At 52.4% G+C, this 17,152-nt stretch overlaps 6 protein-coding genes across 6 annotated transcripts; 1 reads left to right on the top strand and 5 right to left on the bottom strand.

The window, feature by feature from the left end:
- Positions 1-476: 476 nt before the first annotated feature.
- Positions 477-2,168, bottom strand: J4E88_007950 (uncharacterized protein; the record flags this gene model as incomplete). The annotated part of the gene is made up of 4 exons (XM_049401564.1): positions 477-1,300; positions 1,420-1,541; positions 1,598-1,923; positions 1,977-2,168. The coding sequence occupies 4 exons, from the start codon at positions 2,166-2,168 to the stop codon at positions 477-479; spliced, it is 1,464 nt and encodes a 487-aa protein (XP_049252637.1).
- A 1,509-nt stretch (positions 2,169-3,677) lies between these two features.
- J4E88_007949 (uncharacterized protein) lies at positions 3,678-4,613 on the bottom strand (the record flags this gene model as incomplete). Its single annotated transcript, XM_049401563.1, has 2 exons — positions 3,678-4,192; positions 4,259-4,613. The coding sequence occupies 2 exons, from the start codon at positions 4,611-4,613 to the stop codon at positions 3,678-3,680; spliced, it is 870 nt and encodes a 289-aa protein (XP_049252636.1).
- Positions 4,614-6,418: 1,805 nt separating this feature from the next.
- Positions 6,419-7,461, bottom strand: J4E88_007948 (uncharacterized protein; the record flags this gene model as incomplete). The annotated part of the gene is made up of 3 exons (XM_049401562.1): positions 6,419-6,461; positions 6,517-7,033; positions 7,083-7,461. The coding sequence occupies 3 exons, from the start codon at positions 7,459-7,461 to the stop codon at positions 6,419-6,421; spliced, it is 939 nt and encodes a 312-aa protein (XP_049252635.1).
- A 1,250-nt stretch (positions 7,462-8,711) lies between these two features.
- J4E88_007947 (uncharacterized protein) lies at positions 8,712-9,460 on the bottom strand (the record flags this gene model as incomplete). Its single annotated transcript, XM_049401561.1, has 3 exons — positions 8,712-9,097; positions 9,154-9,261; positions 9,313-9,460. The coding sequence occupies 3 exons, from the start codon at positions 9,458-9,460 to the stop codon at positions 8,712-8,714; spliced, it is 642 nt and encodes a 213-aa protein (XP_049252634.1).
- A 1,463-nt stretch (positions 9,461-10,923) lies between these two features.
- J4E88_007946 (uncharacterized protein) lies at positions 10,924-11,783 on the bottom strand (the record flags this gene model as incomplete). The annotated part of the gene is made up of 2 exons (XM_049401560.1): positions 10,924-11,231; positions 11,306-11,783. The coding sequence occupies 2 exons, from the start codon at positions 11,781-11,783 to the stop codon at positions 10,924-10,926; spliced, it is 786 nt and encodes a 261-aa protein (XP_049252633.1).
- A 318-nt stretch (positions 11,784-12,101) lies between these two features.
- On the top strand, positions 12,102-16,358 carry J4E88_007945 (uncharacterized protein; the record flags this gene model as incomplete). The annotated part of the gene is made up of 2 exons (XM_049401559.1): positions 12,102-12,114; positions 12,499-16,358. 2 exons carry the CDS (start codon positions 12,102-12,104, stop codon positions 16,356-16,358), a joined length of 3,873 nt encoding a protein of 1,290 aa, XP_049252632.1.
- Between the last annotated feature and the right edge of the window lie 794 nt (positions 16,359-17,152).

The raw sequence follows: 17,152 nt of genomic DNA, 5'->3' as shown, positions 1-17,152 counted from the left end.
TCGAGACCGGCTGCGAATGATGGTGAACGTAACGATTAGCGACTACAATTACTAGGAGCTATACAAAGTTGGGTATCGAAGTCTTGGAAGTCAAAAAAGTAAAAAGAAGATGTGCGAATGACGAGGCTGCAGGGCGGCTAGTAGTAGCTGATGCATGTTGCGTCGCTGACTGAGGCGTTGCTATCTTGGTCTGAAACAGATGAATGGGCATCACCTGCGACGCGAAAGGGTCCGGCGGTAAACGTCATCACCGTGTCGCGCTATCCCTTATACGGCAAGGATCTATTTCCATCCCACCGTCTTTTCAAGGTTGTAAGGCTCGTTCGCAAGGACAGGGACTTGAATGTCGCGGTCTCGTGAGGGCTTCATTAAAAACTAGAATTGCGTTGACATCACTGGGACGAACCGTAGGAGACTTCGACCACAAGACGCGATGCGCAAAGAACATTCCTCCACGCCTCCATCCTCCCCACTGCTTATATGGTATACCTGAACCCAGCTTGGCCTTCATTCTCGTCCAGCGGCTCTCCGTTAGCTCTCTGCTTATCTACCACTTTATTCTTCTTCAAGAAGTACGTCGTAGTGCAGCACAGCACTAGCAAGATGTAGATCTGAAGACCAGCCGTGACCCAGAGACCCGTAATGTATGTTGGAGCTTCTTCCTGAACGAAAGTTGTCGATGCAAGAATACCACCGATTGCACCGAAGCCGATCTGAAGGGCGCTTCCGACAGACCGCTTACTTTGGCCACGGATGTTGTTGCTTTGATACGCGAGAATGGCCGGGACGTTGCCCTGGCAGCCACATACTCCTAGGAATGAGCCAAAGTATCTTGCCCCGTTGTTCTTAGCATATGCTACGATCATGAGACCGATGATGGCAAGAATCGATTGCGCAGCAATCACGGGAGCGCGAAGGCGGTATTTGTCTCCTAGCCATGCGAACCCAAAGGCTGTGAACATCGCAAACAGACTGGGAGGTGCGGATAGGGCGTTGGCCTGACCAGGCGAATATCCCATGCCGAGAAGAATGACCGGGAGGAAATAACTGAAGGCGTAGGCTGGCATGGTTGTCGACATGAACAACGTGGCGTAGGCCCACAATTTGAGGTCTTTCAAGTGGTAACAAAATTTGGCCCAGGTCAATGGATCCGCTACCGAGTCGCCTCGATCGTCTTCGATACGCTGCATAATGACAGCGGCCTCAGCGGAAGTGAGAAACCCTTTCTTTTCGGCTTTATCGGGAAAGTCTAGGATGATGAACCATGCTGCGATCGCAACAATGCAGGTCAAGATGCCTTCTACATTGAGCGTCAGTATTACTTGAGTAGAATCAACAAAGCTGAAGGAGCCTCAGATCGATGCGAAGTACAATGTGAAGAGAAGACCTAGATAGAAATCGGTGTCGGTTTCTGCTTACCTATGATGAAGATCCATCTCCAGCCTCGAAGACCGCCGACACCTTCCATTTGCATGAGACCATACGCAAGGATGTTTGCGAGACCACCGATACCGACAGAGAAGAGATAGAAGCCACCCAGTCTGCATTCTTGGTAAGCCATTGCTATCATACACTTTGGGTGATGAAGGTCGCATACCTTTTTTGTGTCTCATAGCGGCGATACCAACAAGTGATGAGATATACACATCCAGGGAAGAACCCAGCCTCGAAAGCTCCGAGTAATACACGGCATATGGCAAGTGAAATCCAACTTTCGACAAAACCCTGTCCGATCATGACAGCACCCCATGATACGGCGATAAAGGCTAGCCAGTTCGCGCTGCCCACCTTACGAAGGACGATATTAGATGGAAGCTCAAGCAGGAAGTATGTCGGAAAGAAGAGAACCAGGACGATGGTGTAGCGATCTCCGATTTGGAGGTTGAGGTCCGGTCCCATTCCAGCAACTCGGGCGTTAGAAATCTGTCGCTGGTAAGCGTTCCGTCTAGATGCGGACAGAAGGTGTCTGAACTGACGTTTGTGCGGTCTATGAGCGCGATGGAGTACAGGGCACCCAATATAGGTAGCAGCCTCCAGTCGACCCTACGCACCAACCTCTTCTCTTCGATCTGATCATAAGCATACTCCGAGACGTTGTTGTCCGTCGCCGTCGGACTGACTGCTTCCTTGTGAGTAGTGTCTTGCTTGTAATCGTCGTCGCTGTTCATGATGGGCGCAATATCCGGAGTTCTCTGCACCGTGGAAAAGGCTCAAGAATACAGGGGAGGATCGTCGCAGGGACAAGAGCAGCTGCGGATCATTTCTCTTATCACGCATCCACTTATACTGGAGCGATGACGATGGAGACCGAGGCAAATTCCGGATTACAGCCAGGGCGAAGCTTCCCAAGAGCTCGGGGTGTCGTGGCTGGGCATGCCGTGCGTTCCATCTCCATCACAAACCCGGCAGACAGAAAGCCTATTGATCTTTTGGCGTCTCGCATATGGACCCAAATGGAGCGAGTAGACAAGGAACAGGGTCTAATGAGATCCAACCAAGTCATCAGAAGACCCGGGCACGAAGTGTAGAAGCCTTGGACAAGGAGAAACCTCCACGATGGGATACTGCTCCTTGCGCCATATTACCACCGAAGTGCCAACGTCGCCAGCTTTGTGACACCGCTGTCATGCCGAGATGCCAAACGTGAGATTGTCCAATGATGCTCGTGGTCGAAGCATGAGCGCAGATCTGTCATCCAGTAATGACACCGAGAACGTCAGTGCTCAGCTTGTCTGGGCGTGCAACGGCGGGGTGGCCAGATTGCGGGGTTGGTCTTGGGTCAGTCTTGAGGCTCTTAGCTATGTGGATGGTTTCCGAAACCTCATCTGGGGTGCATGTCATCGGCGCGACTATGAAATGAGCTCTAGTGCTTCGCGTCGTGTTGAGTATGTCATGTAGGCGAGATCGTTAGCATTGAGTCAGAAGCGTATGAGGTGTGACAGGTTCTCGCTTCGGACGTGTATAACGACGTTCGGTTGTATTCAGCTATAAAGATGCTTGCATATGTGCCGTGCAACGATCCTAGGTGGAGGGCAAGGGCGCGGTTGGTGTTCGCGCGAGATGAGATGGAAGACGCGGGGGCTTAGCGTCATTGGCGCCTTGGCGTGGAAGGACCGGATGCGGAGTTGTTCTTACCCGCAATTGACTGCAGTACTTTCCATCAGCCATTACCTCACTGCCTGCATCCACGGGCACTACACATTAGCGCACCTTGATACGTCTAGACACGATCGTGATGTATTCTACTTGTTAGCCACCACGCGTTTTCCAGCAGGCTTCGACCATGTCCGTCCAAGGGCAGCTTTTGCATCAACATCACCGGCGGTTCATCGTCTACACCAAAATCAAGTTCGAGCTGGCGCATACGTCGAGATAACAAGCAACGCGAATCATGTTGTAGTAAGATCTGGAGCCTACAAGCTACTAACGGTAGTTTTACTATTGAGCAATTTGCCCATGTAGTAGTATGAGAGCCTTTATACCGATTTTCCCTTTCGGTCCACGGGCATTGTCTCCAGCTGTCTACCTGCTCCCGAAACCCCAGATCGATGTTGACGCCATGTTTGCTTCAACCCACGGCTAGCTGGTAGATGTGTTGCGATCGGTTGCGACAAAGACCACCTGTACAGCAGCAAATCTGAGTCTGTCAGCCCGTGTCATCGACAAGAGTTCATTGCTTACGCAGCGGTCACAGCGAACACTTCAGCGCGTTTGGCTTCGGTCAACGTTCTCAAGCAGACACTTAGCAACACGTTGAATGCGCCAATCACCCATAACTTTGTGCTCAACGTTTCCAAATGCAAGAGGATAAGTATCGACGCGATTGGTAAAAGAGAGGCCAATATGGACGTCATCCACGATGTCGCTCTCAAAACAGTGGTGTCGTAATATACTCTGCGCCCAAAATGTTTGTCGGCTTTCTTCAGACGCCCAATACCGCACTTGAAAAGATGAATGGCATTCTCTGATACCCAGCGAGAGAACGGGTCGGCTTGCTCGCGAGGGCAGACACCAATCAGATCGGGAGCGTGCATCTCTGAATCGTCAGGTAAGCCCCAGAACACACGGTCCTCACCTGACAGCTCGCCACCCCCCATGGCATCACTATGTAACAGGCAATACACGTCGTTCAGATCGAATCGGTCGGGCTCGGGAATCTGGTGGAGCTTGTACTGTTGTAGCAGCGCCTTGTCTTTTTAGGGAGTCAGCCAAGAGGTATATACAAGGTGTGCAGTTAGTACAGCTTCGGTTGACTTACTATACTTTCCCAGTTTCGATGAAATCTTCTCTACTAACTCCAGCTGATAAGTATCACCATCTCTGTCACTCTGCGATAGTTTGACGTAGTCTGTCGCGTACTGCCGCTTGTTGGCATCCTTGTCTTCATGGTCGTTTATTTCCACCTCTTGTAGCGTTTTCTCGAGTACAGCGAGCTCCGCCTGCATATATAACAGCATGCGCGCGTTGAGTGCAACAAACTTGCGGAAGATTAGTGTCTCGGGCTTCAGACCCATGCGTTCCGATAAGCGTGGGTACCCTATTGGATGGTTTTGCCATGACTGTGAGGAGGCCAAGCGTGTCTTCTTTGTTCGACGTAGTTTTTCGCCTGCCATCTTTGGCTGCTACATGTAGCTCGACGTAAACTTGGATTTCTGGGAGTTTCGGCTCAATTGACATCGTCCAGGCTATCAAGGCTCCTTATATAGCGATATATGGGGCTAGTCAGCACCGTTCTGTTGTGCCTCGAGGCTGTGGACATGCGCAACGTATCACGACGGCAATCATCCTATCAAGTAAGTGACCGGTCATGGTAGCGTTGCACATCGCGTCCCTGGTGGAACCTTCCACAACATCACAGGATTCATAAGACTAGGTCGTATATCTTGCCAAACACTAGTAAAGGTTCACTGCATGGGATTCAGGGACTGTCAAAGCATACACCATCAGTACGCTAAGACGTTGTTGATGCTGCGAAGCTGTCTCTTCATATTTCGAATTGACGTGGCTACATACCAACCCTAGTTAGTTTATGAAAGACATTGATGCTTATATCGCGTGAGCGATACATACTCCAAGGTCACTAAAGCAGATAACAAGCGTGTGCTAAACGACGTTGACTTCCTAAAGCGCTGTCAACTACTCGACATAGATACCATTTTCACCTTCTCATTCATGATCTCGAGTGCCTTTTGTTGGAAATTGAACTGAGCGCTTCAGAGATGACATATGAAGATTGAGTGAGAAACTTGAGACAGACACACACGACATGATTGTAGTGACAACGCCGTGGATGCTACCTTCGCGTCTAAAAGATCACGCAGACAGAGCGGTGACGACTAAAGCGCAAAGACACGTCAAGCGATCGCTGATACCCTGTCAGCTTTTCCAGCGCATGATGCAGAAGACGATCAGTAGCTTGTTGTAGCAAGCAAGGCTTTGATACACCTATATATTTCAGGTAGAGAACACTTTGAATGAGCATAACGTCTGAACGCATCAAGATGGTGAATCCTTCCTCTCACTCCAGTACTAAGTATTCACGCGAGTTGCCCTGGGTTCCTAGTAAGAATCCCACTCCTATTAGATCAAATGATTAAATACTCACTGCAGCATTAGACCCTAATCCCGCTTCGTCACAAGCTCATCAGACGATGAGTGATTTACAAAAGCTTGCAAGAGGATGGAAAAGGGGCTGGGTATGTCAGTTACTGCTGAGCAACGTAGGTGGACGCTGTCGACGTTTCAATAACTATCGGAGGAGCACCCGCGCTGGAGTGACCTGTAGGTCTTGCCAACACCAGACCGTTCCACTAGTCCTAGGTCCCAACCGTGTGCGCCATCGTCAACTCTGCGCAGAATGTGCGGACGTTGTACTTGTCCCCTTTGACGACATTGATAAGATCGGAAACCTCGAAGAACGCCACGATACTACATTCATCGGCTGGTGTTGTAGAGTCTGTGAGTATGTTCACGAGCACGATGGTACGAATTGGCCGAAAGACTGTCTACACTGTAGGCCAGCTAACTTCCGAGCACATCCACTACCAGCAAACGGGCCGGCATGGCGGTATCGTGCGAGAGATGTTCTCCACGTTCTACAACTACTATAGGATAAGATTGTAGACGCTCATGAACAATGAATTAGGAACAGAATTAGAAATGTAGGTGTCTCTAAAGCTCATATTCATCGAAGCAGAACTTTATATGTGTTACGGACCCGGATCGCCCATGAAGGATTGCTAGCTTTATGGTGTTCATCAGGTGACATTGTCAAAGACACAGCGTTCTGATTTTTCTAAACATAATAACGCAATCCTCAAAGCTGTATTGTAGCAAGGAATGATAAGAGTTAAAATAAAATGTGCACCTCTTGGCATCATTGTCACGAAGCCCGAAAAGGCACAAGCACTGGCCCTTTCTACTGTTTCGCATCTATGGCTAAGACCTGAACCGCCGCAAACCTACACCTATGTCAGTCAACGGTTTTTGTAGCTACGCGATGGTGATGTTACTCACGCAGCTGTAACAGCAAAAACATCGATCCTCCGCGCTCGAGTGAAGTACCCCAAGCAAACCGCAGTGAGCACATTGGAAGCCGCAATGACCACCAGCTGTTCGTTCAAAGACTCTTTACCCACGATCATGATAATCGGAATGACCAGCAAAGCCGAAGCAACGACACAGGTAACCCCAAAGGTGAACAAGAGGATAGTCTCATCATCGATGGCGATAGTACCCCATCTCGCGTCGACTCTCTTCCAGCGCTCACCGCCAAGCTTCACGATCCAATGCATAGCTCTTGCAGCGATATGGCGCGAGAAAGTATCCATATCCTGTCTTCCGCGGAGTACGACAAGGTCTTTGCTATAGTCCTCGGGCTTTTCTGTCGAACCCCAGGTATTGTGATCAGGCCCGATGAATACGTCGTTGTGCATTTCGTCGGCGGCGAGGAACTTTTGGATGTGATCTAGGTCGAAAGGATCGGGCTCTTTCATGGTCCGGAGTATGGTAGCTTGTTGGATGAGTGCATTGTCTGCAATATGTCAGTAAGTCACTTCCTTCCTCAGCATGGCTCGCCATACTGTGTTCCTTGAGAACGCGTCTAATCTGCAGCACAAGCTCTCGTTGCCTCATATCTCCGTCTCGGAGTTTGCCGTTCACTTCGAAATCTGCGGTGTTGAGCCAGAATGCATTCATGCTGTACGTGGCTTTCTTGCCGTCGGGGCTCTTTGCATCTTCAGCTTCTAGTTCTTTCAGCTGCTCCTCGAGATGTGCTAGTTCGTTCTGGTAGTAGAGGAGGCTGCGCGCGTTTAGGGCGCCGAATCTTCTGAACATGGCTATCTCGGGCATGATTTCCATCCGCCCGGCGAGCTTGGGGTAGCCGGGTATCAGGTCGTGGAGGGGGTCAGTTGGTGATGCAGGCGCTGGTGTGGGCTTTGAAGGGGCTGGTGTCGCGTTCATCGTGGAGATATGCGCGCTTTAATATCGCAACGGTGGGGGTCGCCAAAGATTCCAGGAGTACAAGTGCAAGATCTGCGGCGAAAGTCGATGTTGGAAGATATGCGAGGATGATTCTGCTTGTCGGTCGATCCAAGAGTTGACATGGCTGTTTGTGTAAACATGCTCGCCGTGGTTTGCAAAGATTCACGTCGCGAACATGCGCCGTTCGTCTTTGTTCACACGGAACTTGTGTATGCTACCTGGATGCGTCAACAATATGCAACACATCTCGGCTATGATTGTCCAATGTTAGACATAACAATTCTTTCGCGTGCGGAGATAGGAGAAGTACAGATGCTGTGACGCACTGTGTCGTGCGCGATGTTCAGTAACTCCTTTCTATTGAACGTCTTCTCTAGCATAGCTCAGCTAGAAACAATGTTAGTTAGTGTTGCAAGTTCTCGCGCCCTGAGTGGGGTTGCAGAAGACATAGCTTCCTTAGCCTATGATTCCGGATAGGTAGAAGAGCCCAGGCATCTACAACACCTCTTCAGCTAATACCTCATCTACCTGTACCACATTGACTACCTCCTGGCCTACAGACGTCTTGCCTATTCACTGCTGCCACACCCAACTTGAAGAGTACGTATGATTTGATAGATGCACGATCACACTCACGCACACAGACTGCTGACATGAGTCAATGTACAATAATTGGACCAACATCTCGCTTCCGAGTCCATCAGCTGGAGCAAATTTCGTATTTGGGTCAATCAAAATGTGTATGATCCTGCTAGTGTTGAGGAATACATTGGTGGAGCCTATATTAAAGTGGTCGAGTATAAGTAAGCGTGATGTACTTTAGTGGTCGGTGGAAATTCGTGGGCTCTTGTGGGAAACAGTAAGAACCTCCAGGGTAAGCTGTTATACATTGTCCGGAAACTGAAAATGTCGCAAGTACCTCCCGGACCATTGGCAAGTCCACTGCTTTTGCGTTCTCGTGTGGGATACATTGTCTTTCTTTTCCTGCCCTGCGTTGGTCGGATGTGTTCAGGGGCTAGTCGCGTGATCCAATGGGTTCATGGGCAGGCTTTTGATATGTTGGCAGTTATCAGAGCGATATTCGGATACCGGCGGCTTGTACAAGAAGGTGTATATTATATATGAAGTTATGACGATCATGTCCAATGTTAGACTGTCGTAATGCACGACCGACTCAATGACCCCATAAAACTGAGACTACCATTGACATATGCTGACGTACGACCCGTTCAGAAGATCTCTTGGTCGTCATACGCCCTCACACTCTCCAACCGTTGCCTGACCATCTTGGGGTCCTTGCAAACATGCTTGCTATCCCAGCCATCACTGCCTCCATTGTGATCAGGGAACGTCGTCTCCAATCCCTCGAGAGCCATGTCTGCGCTACACATGATAGCTTGGCGCATGTAGTCGAAGCAATGGATCATGTGCCAGTGGTGGTCTTCCTCGAGCTCGTGGCCGGATGTCATGCCGGAGTAGACGGCAACGACGGCGTAGAGGCAGTGAAGTTGGTGGGTCATTGATGTTGTGAAGACCGTGGCGTTGGGCCAGACGATGGGGGTGGGAAGGTCGTGGTAGTTTTCTGGATCGGGGATGCTTTGGAAGCCCATGCCGACTGTGGTGGTTGTTAGTGAGGTGTTCACGATAGAGTGAAGCGTGAGAAAGGCATACCAGGCAATAGCTCGTTCCATGCTCGAAGCACTTCTGGTTTGAAGAACTCTGATGTGTTGTATGGCGCGAATGTCTGGTTGATCTCGAACTTGGTGATCTGCGTAGGAACTGTATTTCGGTTAGTCGATGTACAGGACTGGTTCATACGGCAAGTCTTACTATGTGGTGACCACCCGGTGATGTCGCCGCCAACATCGTTTGCGCTTGTTGACCGAGCCTTCCATCTTGTCGAGTCGAGCATGCCTTGGTCTCTAGCCAAGAGCCCAATGATTACGAGTTGTAGTCCTATCACCAGCACCCATCGCATTGCCGCCACTAGCGGTGGGCACAGTATATTCCTTCGTGATAATGGTGCTCTTCTGTGGTAATCGCCAGCTGCCCATTGCTTCTCTCCTCCAACTAAGGATTCGACCTCTGTCGATGAGTCGTCATCATGGTGATGGTCCTGGGAATGTACATCTGCGTAATGGTGTTGTGGCTCCATCATGTCGATCGAATAGGATAAGTGACACCAGGTCAGTCGTGGAATTTGATATTAGAAACGAAAGTGAGCGCAGCTGGAGAGCCAAAGGCAGCAGCGGCCTCCGTACAGATGTACTCGCATGTCAAACGTGCCGGCCCACACCGAAACGCTGAGGCTGTCGTTCCTGGCGGCGACTACCCTCTCCACTCATTGTAGACGCCGGCGATAGCTCAGTTGGAAGTCTTAGGCGTGAGTCGAGGGCGATGAAACGGGATGTTGGAAGGGCGTATCCGTAAGCTAATCCATGCTGGGTTAAAGCGCCGAGATGAAACCGACGATGAATCGCCAAGAGTATGAGGCCATCTCGTCTTCCGCCTCAAGCGAGGATAGCCTGAAACCCAATCCAAACATCGAGCATGAACATCCGTACTTTGTTAACTGCAGCCGACGTTGGCTTTCGTCCTTTAGAACGCGCCGTCGCCACTCTGTTCGTAATTCGAGCCCCCGTGGAAGCTTGCCGAGCGTATCAGCAGCGGTGAAGATGTCGGTATGGATTCAGATGAGCCGTCTGCTTCTTTTGTGTCGAAGTACACAAATAGAGTACGTACAGGCGTTGTAAGGGACCGTCTTGTGAGCAACGAAAGCTTGAAGAGCCAGGAAACAAAAGAGATTGTGTCGGGGAGGTTGGTGAAGAGGCTGAAAACAAAAAAGGGTTGTTCTGCAATATTGGAATGTGCGGTAAGCTACTGTGGGGAGGTGAAATATGCCAGGTCGCGAATACCACACATGGAAAGCGAACCAGACGATGACTGGAACCACGGTTGTACTTCGTTCAAACTCCTGCCGCATGGTGTGACAGCTGTAGCCATGTCATGTCTTGTACGACTTCACGGTAAGTATTTACCACCGCTTTCGTCGACTGCACGGCGCTGGTGTACGACAGCATTACGGATAGCGATACCATTCACGCTGTGCTACACCTACGTGCGTGCACCCGTCGTGCTCTCTAAGAGACGTTTTAACATGATATTCCGATCTCTTACGTTTTAGAGATATGGAATGAAGGACTGCAGCGTAGTCCGTAAAAGAAGGATACTCTTATCGCATCTGCAAGTGAGTACGCAAGATACACAGCCACACGCTGCAGCAGGACACGACGCAACAGACTTCGGCAGAATATACGCAGCCTCGTAGGTATGGCTTATTCACGCATAGGTGGTCGTCGATTTTCAAAAGTGAATGTTGGTGTTCACAAATGGAGAAAGAAGAAGCGACCACGAATCGCGGTACCGGAGAGCCATGTGGACTCAACGCTTGACACATAGATCGCTTCTGATGACCCATTTCTCTCCGTTCGTTACCTCGCGGCCTTCGTGCAGCATGCAGTCGGGGCCGTGTCGATGCAGCAGCGCGAGGCCGACTTCGAGGTCAACAACGAAAGGCTCAGGTGGGGGGTCTCGGCTTTTCTTCTTAGGCGGGTCCGGGTAGAAGACAGTCTCTCCACCGATGCATCCCGTGGCCGGCGAGGTGAGGTAAATCAACAAGGTCCAGGTAGTGCGCGTCGACACAGGTGGTGATCCAGGAGCCTCAAGGGTCACACTGTTGGAATCGTCATCTGGCTCCATTAGCATAGGTTTCGTCACGACCGTCCGATGACTTGGGCAGAGTGACCAAGTAGTTATGACGTACAGTGCTGGTCGAAGAACTGGCCTTTGGAGTACCGATAGACACGGATGTTGGGATTGAGGCCCACCACCTCGCCGCCCCACAGCTCTTTCCGCTGCGCTTCAGTGAGGCCGAGCGCCCCTTCCTCCGCATCGGCGGTGACTAGCCTCCTTAGTCCTGTGTCGTTCCATAGTCGCTCAGCGAACGCAGGGTCATCGATTTGATAGCGATCGTTTACTCTCACCGCATCGCCTTTCTTCGGTTTCCCAGGCGTTGTCGTCAATGGCAACGAGGAGAGAAAAGACACATAATTCTTGCATAGCGAAGCTGTGAAGAAGTTGGGGATGGTTACAATCTGCTTTGTAAGCACTTCGTGCAGGGCAAGGTCCTCTTCTGGTACGAGAGGAGCGAGGGCAGGCCAGTTCGGGGGTTGTCTCGCTGGTTCAGATGACGCCGCCGGCCTGGCAGGCGCGCCTTGTTGGGCTTTCTTCTTGGGGGGCATATCACTGTCAAGTCCTCCAGGGCCTCAGGTGGGTGGGACTGGCAGGTAATTCACACGTATGGGTTACTTTAAGGGTCCTGCGATTGGCCTGGGTCGCGGTTCTGGGTGGAAACTTTCAGTGCTTGGCTCTTTCCCTACCAAAAAAGTGACGGCCAAATGTGCCGGAACGGGCTCACCTTTGATGACCTGATCTGAGGCTCCCGTCGTTCTTGTAGAGGTGCCCTCGCCCTTCTTGTGCACTCTGCTCTCGCCTTGCTATTGCCTGCACCGCTACCGCTACCGCCCGCTCTTGCTGCACCCAGAACGAATGTACTGACAATGGATTCACCAGGTGAGACAGCAGACGATCTGCCAATATCGCGACACTCGTCTTTCAGTTTTGAAGAATATTTCGAGGAGCTATCAATGGAACGGGCTCGAGAGTTGAGTTCATCTTTCGCATCGGCGCTGTCGGACCTTGATGCGGAGATGGGCGGCCAAGACCCACGTGCAGCAGGATTAGGCCCGGCGCAAGCCTCTCATGGGCAGCCTCGACCGACATCCTCCGAAGACACCAACCCGCTGCGACAGCACGACGCAGACCCTTTCCTTTCGGCAGACGCATTCAGCTACAGCTTTGTCGCGCCCTCCAACGATTGCTTCCCTCGTATGTATTGCGCGACACCGCGACGCGGTTTGCTGGGCGAAAAAGAAGCGCGCCGCTAACCATGTGCAGAGGACGGCATCTTTGACCTCCATTCCGTGAACTTCTTCCAGTACCCTCCCACCTACAACTACGCATTTCCCAACGAAGATGGCGGCGGCAGTATGGCCGTAGCCCCTTCCAACGAGCTTCTACACCATGTCAGCCCCCAGTATGACACCCCCGACGCCCTTGCCTCGCCTGCTCCCGACAAGCGCATTCCCGACATGGCAGCCGCGACCAGCGATGCGTCGGCCATGCCTGCCCTCGGCGGCGAGAATCCACCGGCCAACCACGACCTGATGGACAACAACCTCACCAACGGACTGCGCCTTCTCGACACCCCCATCGACTTCGCGCAGTCCAACAACCTCAGTGGCGCCGACATGAGCGGCATGCCCATGGACATGAATTCCGCCTATCCACCCATGGAGTCCTTCGGCATGATGCCGCCCACCACCACCAATGAGCGCCTCACAGCCTTTGCGCGTCTGCGCTTCGATGACGGCTCCTACTACATGCACACCTACCAGATCACCCTGGGCCGCAACCTCGATCTCGCGCATAGAGACATGAAGCGCCTCATCAAGGCCGAGGCACTACACAAGAAGGGTCACGTCAAGGCCGCCAACGAACACCTGCATGGCTTGGACGAGGTCAACGGGAAGAAGGACAAAAAGAAGAAGAAGAAAGGCGATCGGCGTGGTGCTCGCAGTGTCATCTCCGAGAAGGGTGGCATTCTCAGCGCACCCATCGAGTCGATGCCCATGGAATACCAGCAGCGTCGCCAGAGCAATGCATCGCACTCTCTCAGCTCAAATTCACACCCCACGGGCGAGTCAGGCGAGGAGAAACCTGCCGAACGCGCGCCGCAGGACATGATCATGCAGGCCTTCCCCGAAGTGCCTGCCCAGTTCGACGGCCATGTCCCCGAAGACCCGAACGACTGTCCGTTCGTACCCATACATCCACAGCAGATCATGGCCAAGACAGGCTCCCTGGGGCCCAAGGGCATATCACGAGAGCATGCCAAGATCTTCTTTGACTTCGACGCAGGCCATTTCTGCATCAAAGTGCTGGGCAACAACGGCCTGCACCACGAAGGTGAGTTCTATCCTCGGGGAGAGACTATACCTTTGGACCATGGCGATCATCTGCAGCTCGGCGCTGTGAACATACACTTCTTCCTCCCCGACGTTGCCCTCACGGAGCAGCAACGCCACCGCCAGGAGTCGGGCTCACGCCCCATGAGTTTCTCTTTTGAGAATGGAAACGGTCAACTGGAAAGCGATGAGCACATCAGCTCCGAGAGCGAAGACCAGCAGAGCGTCAACCCACGACATGTCTACTACCACCATCCTGTCAGTGACAGCGACGACGACGATGGCCTCGCTGACGAGGAAATGGACGACTACGAGGAGCCCGCTCCAAAACCCCGCCAGAAGACAAGTCTCAAGCTTAAAATCAAGAACTTGCCTCCCGCTCCTTCGAAGGAGAGCAAAAAGGCGCACAAGAGGAAGCATCAGCACCGCGAACTCACGCCTGAAGAGCCGCCAACAAAGAAAGTCAAGCTCAAAGTCAAGGATACAGCGAAGCTCAAAGAGGCGATTCGGGAGTCCGCGAAGGAGCCCAAGGTCCAGAAAGAGCGCAGAGAACCGAAGGAACCGAAGGAACCCAAAGAGAAGGAAGTGGCTGTACCTGAGGAGCCCAAGAAGCCTAAGGAACCCAAGGAGCCTAAAGAAAAGGGCAAAGCTCCAGCCAAGACCCCCGCGAAGGCACCTGTTAAATCTGAGACGCCAGTCGAGGAGCTCGTCAAGGACATTCCCGCGGCTCCAAAGCCCGAACAACCAAGCAAGCCTCCGCCGAACGATACTGCACCGGTACTACGCAAGCCACACGAAGGCGAACTTGAAGCCGGAGGAGATATCGATGGCCTTATTACAGAAGAGATGGCCATCCAGCACAACTTGCCACGAAACCTGATTGGACATGTTGTCGAGAAGCGCAAAGGACCTGGCAGACCACCCAAGGACGGCATCATGTCCAAGCGACAGCGCTCGCAACTTATCAAACAAGCAAAGGATATTGAGAGGGCCAGAGCCGCTGGCATTGACCCTGCTGATATCCCGATACCGATCAGCAAGCCAAAGGCACCCAAGCGCAAGGAGTCGAACGCTGGCGACGGCGAAGACGACGCCGTCATCGAGACGACAGAACAGGGCGATGGTGGCTTGTCTGGCCTCCACAAGCAGGCGAAACCAATCAGACCACCTCGAACTCCTTCGCCTGAGATGCGCATCGAAGACTACTCCGAAGAACAGCTTCAGCGCCCCACGGCCAACTATGTCGTCTTGATTCATGAGGCAATCTCGTCGTCCCCGACGGGCCAGATGAACCTTCAATCCATCTATACTTATATAGAGCGCAAGTATCCCTGGTACAAGTTCAAGACTACGACAAGCGGCTGGCAATCGAGTGTACGTCACAACCTCGGTCAGCATGATGCGTTCATGAAAGGCGACAAAGAGGGCAAGGGCTACCTCTGGAGAATCAATCCGGAAGTTTCGATCGAAAAGGAGCGCAGGAAGAGGCAAGCCAGTCCTCCGCTCAACCATGCCCCGCGACCACCGTACTATCAACCACCAAACGGCTACCAGCCGTACCCTCAGCCTGGGTACGGATACCACCCGGGCATGCCTCATGCGATGCCACAGCCACCTCCCAGACTGCCGCCTAGCCTTTCGCAGCCTCGCTTACCACCCAGCATGACTCGCAATGAAGGTAACTCAGCTGCGTCGGCCACGCCCCAGAACGCGCCCCATCCCTCGCCTTATGCGTCTCCGTGGGGCGGCGGTGGTAATGCAGCTGGAAGTCCACCCGCCCCGAACCCTCCACGACCGTATCCGCAGCCTAACCCGCAGGCTCCACCGGCATCTTCAGCAGCTGGTTCAAGTGGTCAATATGGCGTCCTCTATCCCACGGCCGCCCCACAACAGTCGCCGTACAGCGGACCCTCGGCACCGAGCCCTTACGGTGGGCCATATGCCAATGCCGGCGCCAGCCCGTATGGTCCTGCACCGCCTCGTCCCTATGCGGCATATCCCCCACAGGGCCAGCAGTCGAATGCTCCTTCGGCGTCGCAGCCGCAGTCTTCGGCATCACCTTACGGCCCGCCCCCGCCTCAGCCACCCTCGCGTCAAGGTTCGACAAATGATATTGCGGCGCCTCATCCGTCTGGACGTTACCCAATCGGGGTTCATCCGGAACTCATTCGTCAGCTTGAAGCCTATAGGAAGACTTATCTTGAGCAGTGCCTAGGCCCCGAGGAGCAAAAGAAGGTGGACAACGCGATTAGAGCTTGCGTGGACAGGACTGTACCTGAGTCGACTTTGACGGAACCTGAGCGTAAGTTGCTCATATCCATTTGCGGAGTCGAGAGCATCAACAAGTACGTCAAAAGGGCACCTGATGTCAAGGATGAAGACGAAGCAAGCACTGCGGCGGCCTTTGCTGCTGCGGGTGCTGCCGCGAACACTGTGTCTCAGCAGTACCAGCCTCCGCCCCAAACTGCACATCCGACAGGCAGTGCGTCTCCAGCTCCACCGCGCGAGAATAGCGAACCGCACAAGTTCACGCCCAACATGACCGGTGCATCACCATCTACGCCTACGGCCGCTACACCATCAACTACGGCACCAGCGCCTCCAGTAGCCGCTATGCCTTCGCATCGCCCGAGCGTCGAGCCGATCACACCAGTTCCCGGGTCGCCAGCCGTCCAAACGGGCACCCCGATGCGGCGCCCAATGACCGAGTTGACCGCAGACAGCACACCAGACGCGGACGAAGCAAAGAAGCCAGAGGAGAGCCAAGACGCACCCAAGAAGACTGAGTAGTGTTCCATTTTCTGGCCCTTTGCTCTTTGACAAACATTCCGTCCACTATTACTGCGTTCGTCGCATGACCTTAGCATTTGACATTCGGCGTTTCTAAGCGGCAAGCATTTTGGCTTGCCCCTCCCAACTCATTGATTATGATACCCTTTAACAGCGTAGCTTGGTTGGGGGTTCATGGTTTTATCAAAAGTGGAATTTTTTCGTCGCGTAAGCTGTTTTTTTTACGTCGACACGGGATATATGCGTTATGGTATACATGACTGTTTCGAGTAGATAGATGATAGTGTAGTAACGACGACGGTATCGGGTCGTCTCAAAAAATGAAATATGTATATATGCGTATATGTCTTTGCTCTCATTGTGTGATGTGTAGAGTTCTTATGATGAACTGCCTGGCTGAGTTAGCCCTGAGGTTTCGACTGCAGCCTGAAGACGCCTCACAAGAGCTTCGACGCGCGTTCAGGAGTCCAATCTGTCTACATGTGTCGATGCCTGTTTTGAAGTGAGTAGTTGCCTGATGGTGTCCTCCCAGAAGCCCCAGCATGCCGAGAACTCAGACGGACAGCCTCCAGAAAGCAGAGCAAGTTTGTAAGTCAGAATTTCCAAATGTAGAGTATGATTGCAAGGTATATCCCGCCTTATCTCATAGGTAAAGCAAGTGCCTCTTCACAAAATCCAAGACCCAAATGCTGCGATTATATATAGGAAAAAAGAAGCTAAAGCCCAAGATGCCGCTTCTGCTGATATCGCCGTACGCCTGAAACCCCTCCCAGCTACGCGCAGTCGCTATGCTC

This window comes from Alternaria novae-zelandiae (genome assembly GCF_023758075.1).
Source record: "Alternaria novae-zelandiae strain BMP 2774 chromosome Unknown scaffold_17, whole genome shotgun sequence".
Lineage (NCBI taxonomy): Eukaryota > Fungi > Ascomycota > Dothideomycetes > Pleosporales > Pleosporaceae > Alternaria > Alternaria novae-zelandiae.
The sequence above is the reverse complement of the archived record's forward strand: the minus strand, read 5'-3'. Positions and strand labels throughout refer to the sequence as shown.